Below are 8082 nucleotides of genomic sequence, written 5' to 3' on the forward strand. Positions count from 1 at the left end.
GATGTAGAACAAAAGATTTCGAGGGGCTCATTCATGACTTACACGATCTATTACTCAACAGAAAATAAAAGAACCAAGCATCCACGCAAAACACGAGAAAAATCCCAAATTGTGCATCCCATCGTACCAAACTACAAAAATACAAAACTATGCATGGGAGACAAAATAATTCAATTTTAGTTTTGGAAGTTGAAAGTTTACATACAACCATGCAATAAAGTTCCAATCTCCATTATATAATAATACTTAATATGCATCGTATCAAGAACATAAATGAAAAATGTATATACAGCATGACCAGAGGATAGAGAAGCCATGAAAATTTATGTAAGCTATTCATATAAAGGACACCAATCCTTTAGAATGTATAAAATCCATTCTTTCACTTACAAAACTATCTTCTATCATTTACAAAAATCATATGATTAATTCAACCATCATGGTTCTCCTCAGCTTCTCATATAGATATGTTGAGATCAATTCGAGGTCTCTTCACTGCCATTGGCGGTGGAACAATTCTGTTGCATCGAGGGCACTTAGGGTTGCTCTTTGAAATCAGCACATAAAGTAGGCAACTGGGGCAGCCAGCTGCAAACGATGACGACGATGATTTCTCCTCATAATCCATTTTGGTTTCTTTGATCGAAGATGAAGAACTCAAAGGCGGGGATGAAGATTTTGAAATTGATATTGAACGTTTTCTCAATGTTTCCTTCTCTGCCTTTTCGAGCGCAAATTTAACTTTGTCAAGAGTGCAAACACTTTGGTAATTAGAGTGCAAACACTTTGGAGATGACGACGGCGATGATGGTGGGACAAGCTTTAGGTCTAAGTTGGTATCATCAAGGAGGTTTAGTGATTGCTTTGCTGATGGAGGGAAGTTTAGATCTTGGAGTTTTGGAACTGTTTGATTGGTTACTTGCTTCCGGTCTGATGATGGATATGAGGGCGATGTATTAGGAGAGCTGCGCCTCTGTAGATAGACTTTTCCGGACTGCAATCATAAGATTGACAAATATCAAGATTAGATTCATGTACTAAGTCTAAATAATAGAAAAGGTGTTTACAAGCTAAAATGACTACTCCAGCAGCCCCCCTCTCAGGTGGGGGTGGTGCCACACATGCGGGGGGCTGCGAAACTCCGACTGGCTAATGATTAGCAATTTCCGAGAGAATGAAATATAATAGTTTTTAATATTGTTATACAATAAGACATTATAGGATGTATATTGAATAAGATGGTTAAATGTATAATTAAGAAACAAACAGCTCTCATATATTCTCATATATGATTGAAGTACTGTAAAATGCATATGACTACGCTATTACCTCAATAGATATACCGACAAATCTTATCAAGATTTTGATAGCAAGAAAAAAAGACCAATTCATTTCCAACAAACAAATAATTTTATAAACAATGAAAATTTTGTACCATCTAATCTGTTGATATTATATTTATCATAAACAAAATTTCCTTGATAGTTCATTTTAAAATGGATCGTTCTCATTCCTAGCAATATATGAACATGTATATATATATAAATACTGTACATACAAACATACGTATGTATGTCTGTGTGTCAAAATATATGATAGGGAGTGAATTTAAAATGGGAATGTGCAATGATTATTTAGGATAAAATCAACAGTAAGGGGATCTTCATGAGTGTTACCTAGAAGCAGAGTATCAAATAAATTACGTACAATGCATGTCCCCACACAATTAATTTGTAGAAATAAAATGTGTAGAGGAAAAAAAAAAATAGATTATATTTAAAAGAGTACAAGAACTTAAAAACTATTTAAAAAAAAAAAAATTCAAAACCAAAGATTCGATCTATCAATTTCAGTATTCCGTTAAAAAAATCCAACAAATAACAAATACAATAAAGGGGCATATAAACAAAAGAAGACCACAATAAAACAACAAATTTCGTTTATCTAATTAAGAAATTTAACCCTAAAAATAATTCTAATCTTGAAACCTCTGTTTCGTTAATCAGAAAATTCAAGAGAAGGAAAAATATATATATATAGGATATGGGTCTTTTTGCTTTTCATTTAAAATTTAATTTTATTGTCCATAAATCAAAATACAATATTTTCTTTTCCTTTCCCGTCACTATTTTCCCACCAAACAAACAAAAAATAGCCAAAATAAAAAATTAATACCTTCAAGTCGAGACGCTTCTCCCAACCACTCGGAACCTGCAAGTCGAAGTCCAATTCTTCGGAATCAAGCGTACAACATCCACCAAGCAAGTCCCGAGTGATCAGGACCGTCGATTTGCCACCACCACTCGTCTCCTCCACTTTCTGATCTTCCTTGTACCCCTCCATTATCCGAACCAGAGTGCTCACTTCAGCCGCCATCTCTAACCCAGATAACAATATATATATATATATATATATATATATATATATATCAATATAGATAGATATACAGAGAGAAAGGTATATAGAGAGAAGGGGGTTGGAGAACCTTGATCAAACAAAGAGACACAAATAAGATGATGGGTTTACAATAAATAGAGCGATGTGAGCAAACAGAGTACGTTATACTACAACTATATACGGAGTATATTATATTGACTATATATGTTATATATATATATATATAAGTGTGTGTAATATGTAGTATATATTTATGGTTATTAATGAGAGAGGGGGCTTTGAAAGAGAGAGGAAGAAATCAAGGAAAAGAAAGGGGCCGTCAGTAATGGCGGCATTTAATGCTTAGGGGAAACAAGTGGACAGCTGTGCTTTATTGCTATCACAGCACCTCTTTTGGATTTATGGACTTAGACAAACCTAATTAATGAAGGGGAGACTTTTCATTTTTCAATCCCTACTATTTTTCTTATTACATTTTTCAACCTCACCCCCTCTTACATTTTTTTATCATTTACTATCTTGTGCCACTTTTAACCTCATCATTTCATTTTTTTCAATAACAAAAATACATGTATTAATTTATATAAATACATATATCTTTTTGTCAAAAAAAAAAAAAAAAAAAAAAGACATCAAGTTTAAGGTCTTGACGAGCACACTAAACTTGTAAGTATATTGTAATCTATACTCGTAGAAAATTTAATGTCACGTGTATAATATATCAGTCGAGAACTAAGTCATATAAAATGGGAATAAGAGCGAGAACGAATTTGAAAGCAAGAGCATGAGAGTAACAGAATTAAGTCATAAATAGTGAGAATTTGAGCGAGAGCATGCGGACCGTAAGAGTAAGAGCACGCTCGAAGAGAACGTCTTATTAGCTGAACTATTCTTTACAACTTTTGCTGACACTTGTTGAAAATAATTGTGTGATTTAGATCTAAAAGTTGAGAGCTTGAAAAGGCTTTCCAAGCATATTGCTTTTGAAAAAGTGTTTTGAGACTTGGTTACATATATGAAAAAGGCATATAGTTAATACCTAGAAAGTCGATTTTAAAAAAGTTATTAAAAAAAAAATGTGCTTTTAAAACTACCTTTTAGAAAGCCAATTTTATTTTTTAAGTAAAATTGTTCTTTTAATAACTTGTCCATAGAGTTCTTGATTGATTTTTGGGATTGACATTGTTGAGTTGTCGCTTGATTTAGGTAAATTAAGAGTTAGATTAAATTTAAGAAATGCACCACCAATAATTCCTTCTAACAAAATTCCTTATATGAAGAACTTATTGGGGAATGATTTTTCTCCAAACACTACCTAAAATATATATAGTAATGATTTTTATTGCTGTGACCAAATTAAACTTGTTATAATTCAAATGTTAACTGGATAACAAAACCTGGGTTAATGATAAAATAATATAAATATATCATATAATAGTTAAATACAGTGTGATGGTAGTTTTGTTAAGTTTGAATAGTACATCTTATGGGGAGAATTAGGACGAAGGGAAGGGTATGGATGAAATTAACTAGGAAAATGGAGAGTTTTTGGTAAAAAAAAAAAAAAAAAAAAAAAAGGTCCCTCTCGCTAAAATCTATCTATCTGACTTGTGGATGGTACAATGTACAGTGAAAGCATTTAAAACATAAATGAAATAATTGAATATGGAGAATCAAGAGCTGAGGGTATGAATGAAATTAACATGCAAAATGTGGAGGTACATATTCTCTCTCTATTTATTTATTTATTATTAAACAAAGGTAGTATTGGGCATTTAAAAGGTAAATGAATATGGAGAATTAATACTCACATCAAATGAATTTAATTTGGCATTTATTGGTGAAATAATAATTTAAAAGAATATCAGCCTTTCCGCATTTCCCACACACCATATTTGAAAGATAAAATGAATGTGCAGATTTAAGACTCACATTCAATGACTTCCCAAACCCAATTAATCAATTGGCACAAGGTTTTGAATGCAACATTTAATGCCACTTATGACTTGTGAAACCCTATTTCCTCGAGATGACGACTTCTTTACATCATCATCTCATCATTTATTATTATTACGGAGTATTGTTTAAATGGATAAGAAAAATAAAGTGGCACTTCATAGATAAGCTTAAGGTTGTCTTCCTCTTTGACTGTGATGATTGATGCTAGATTCTTACAAGGCAAAGTTGTGAAAGTTCATGCGTGTGCATTTGTTAATTAAAAATAAGTTAACTCTTTGCTATTATTCATGATTTATTAAGTATATAATTGTTAAGTTAAATTATGTTAATAGTTAAAAAGCTTTAAAAAAATTTACCTACCAAACAATTTTTTTGTTTTAAAATTTTTTCATCAAAATGTATTCTTTAAAGCTGATTCAGTGGAAGAAATTTTAGAGAGTGAAAACATTTCCAAAACAGGGCCTAAAAATGCACGGTTAAAAAAATCATGTATCTGGCATATAACTATTAAATTTAATAAATACCAAAATTACCCTTTGTTGATTCCCAAAACACCCTTTACTTTTGTGTATAAATCTCAAAAATAAAAGATATAATAACAATTTTAAATTAACTTAATTTTATTTTTTAATTTTTTAAATTGCTAGAAGGCATTTAAATATTTTTATCACCCTATTTGCCCCTACAATAAACGTTAGGGGGGTTTTTCAGAACCTACAGGGAGTTATATGCACACTACAGAAGTGTTAAATGCTCGCAAGCCTTTAAAATAAAATACAATTTTATACTATAGATACCAGACACAATAATTTTACTTGCATCACTTATACAACAATTATGTTAAATTTTTTACGTAATAATTTTGCATCATTGATTCATAAGCGATGTATTATGTTACGTAGGAACGCAAACGTGGGATCCTAACACAAAAGGTGCTGCATTCTTAATTTTTATATGGGAGCAAAAATGTTGTGTGTGATAACTTGAACTTTCAAAGTTAAAAGATAAAAAATAAATTTCTACATACAATAGAAATACATTTCAAAGTTTATCAGATTGCAGATACAATACCATGTTAATATATAATATCATATGTTCTTTTGACAAATAGTGGGATGGCTAAGATATTTGAAATAACTAAGATTAAGTTAAAATTTTAAATTCGAACTTATTGGATGAAATTTGAGCAAAGGTTTTACCAATATTAAAAACACGAAATATAAGAAAAATTCATAATTTTTGTATTATGAAGGTTCTATAACCTGTTAAACCCTTTCCAAATTCTAATACAAGAAACATTATATAATCCAACAAGTTTAAACATTGGTTTTTTGTTTTGTTTTTTTTCCAATTAGTCTTTGATGTGGGACTTTGAGTAGTAGTAGTGTATTTTTATTTATTTATTTTTTTTTTTGCTTTTAACATGTTATTATTGTCAGGAAATTATATTATGGCAAATGGTTTAGTCATTTTTATTTTCACTTTTTGTCCTGTGATGTTTTTTTTAAGTCTGGCAATAGTCATTATTTAGTTAGGGAAGAGAGAATCGGACCTAGAATTAATAGAGAGGGGTGCACTTTAGGTGTGACTCTTTTGTTATTCGGACAATACCGTTACCCCTTTTTCGTCATATAATGCAAGTGATTTTCTTTTAGGTTAAATACATATGGTTTAAATGAATGGACTTTAACATTTTCATTTTTACAACATTTTATGTATTAGCAGTTTATTAAAATTTTAAAGATAAACTTTATTTAGATTTGTGTAGTTTGTCTATACATCATGTAGACCCTAGAAAGTTTGTTTGGCAACCACAGTTACTTTGTGTTTTTACTTTAACCCGAAACAGAAACAATATTTTCACTTTAAAGCGTGTTCAATATTATTTCAAAGCTTGTTTGGTAACATAAATTTGTTGTAAGATTTTTTAAAGTAAAAACATGAGAGTATGTTTGGTAAAAAGTGTTACAAGTTTGAAAATTTGAATGACTAATTAAAAATGTTAAGTTAGAAATATATATATTTTTAACCGTGCTTTACCATAATGCGGAAGTAAATAAAAACATCATTTTGAATCTTCTGATTTTGGCCTCAATTTTAAAAGCGCTTCGGTACTATTCAAATGACAACAAATGCTTTTACTTTGTTACGGTACACTAGTAAAAGCAAAAAATACGAAACAAAAGCATTAGTCAAACTGTGCATTACTAACATCATAAAAGAAAATTTTAAATTATACGTGATGTCTAGATTACCCTCCTCATTCAATAATTTCATTATATGAGTAAAAAAATAGTGAGGGTAAATTAGTCATTTCGTCCCCTCCTTTAACATCCAAGATTCCAACTTATTTGACAAGGGGTTCTGACCAAAGAAATGAAATTTACTCAAATTTAAAATAACCTCAACAAACGTGAAAAAAACTCATACACCTCTAGGTACTACCCGTGATAAGGTGCAAAGATTTCTATCGGACGATGGACTCGGAGTCAATTGAGGCTTTAGTACTTGAGATGGGCTGCCCCTCGGCCCACTCATCTAACCTGACCCAACTTTTCTCAATGATGAACGAATCTTTACATTGCCTTCAGAATCATCAAATTTGAATTTTAAAATAGATAAATTAACTAGTGTTAGTTAATGTGTGTTTTAGGAAACTCCCTCTTGAACAAGTTATTCCCAGAAGTTACACCCTTAACTATAAAAGTAGGGTTGCATGCCTGGTAATTCTTTATTGAGCAAGGAGTACAATTTATTGGAACTTAAATTTGGCTAACAAGACATTACCTAATAAAATACAACTCTAAAATATAAATAATAAAAAATTACTAAATAAAATATCACTTTTAAGACTCGCAAGTAGTACTTTTCATTTTCCACACTATAATTTTGCACTTTTTTTTAAACACGTCCCATTTTTATTTGATATAACATTATTATCCTCGATTCAAATTTCAATGTTTGTGAATCTAGTATTCCAAACACAAACTTTTGAGATTTTCTTTTCCAAAGTGTCGTTGAATGCTTTTAACTCTAGGGGTAGGTGTGCTTGCATTCGAATCAACCAATTATACTTACCATCAACCAATTGTAACCTATTTAGAATTGTTGTTGAAATAAAAAAATTCTTTTATCATTAGAGCTATCAAAAATTTGGAGCCAGTAAAAAACATGTTAGGTGTTTGATGACGCATTATAATAAATATTTTCCACAATTAAATTATTTTTTATTTATTTGATAACAATATTATTTTCTAAACACTTCTATTGCTAATTTTACAATAATGAACAAGAATATTCAACCTTTAGCAGGATGTTGCCATATTTGATAATTGTAACTTTATTTAGAAAAGTGTAATTGTCTTTGTACAAAATAAAAAGAATAAAATTGTCTAATGAAAAAAAGTTGCCAAAATAATTTTAAAAAATAATGAACAAGAATATTCAACCTCTACTCATAATAATTACCAAACACATTTAAATTCTAATTTTCAAAATAAAAATAATTAAATAAGTAATCTCAAACTGGCTGGTAACATGCTTTATTTTAGTCGCCCTACCTATCAGTGCATTGTTGCCAAAAAATAAAAAATAAAAAATAAAAGTCTTGTCCGAACACAACTTGGATTTAAATTTTATTATTACCTTCTCCAAATCCAATTAGAGCCAGCCACTTGTTTGGATGAAGCTGTAGGCATCCAAGAATTCTATATATATACTCCATTA

General features: G+C 30.2%; 1 protein-coding gene across 1 annotated transcript; it reads right to left on the reverse strand.

The window, feature by feature from the left end:
- Window positions 1–311: 311 nt before the first annotated feature.
- Window positions 312–2669, reverse strand: LOC132312364 (uncharacterized). The gene is made up of 2 exons (XM_059810706.1): window positions 2176–2669; window positions 312–994 (listed from the first exon to the last, which is right to left on the reverse strand). Exons 1-2 carry the CDS (start codon window positions 2374–2376, stop codon window positions 458–460), a joined length of 738 nt encoding a protein of 245 aa, XP_059666689.1. The 5' UTR covers window positions 2377–2669; the 3' UTR covers window positions 312–457.
- Between the last annotated feature and the right edge of the window lie 5413 nt (window positions 2670–8082).

This window comes from Cornus florida, unplaced genomic scaffold (assembly GCF_030987335.1).
Source record: "Cornus florida cultivar Cherokee Brave unplaced genomic scaffold, ASM3098733v1 CherokeeBrave_3.0.0_Hap2_Chr06, whole genome shotgun sequence".
Taxonomy (NCBI): Eukaryota; Viridiplantae; Streptophyta; class Magnoliopsida; order Cornales; family Cornaceae; genus Cornus; species Cornus florida.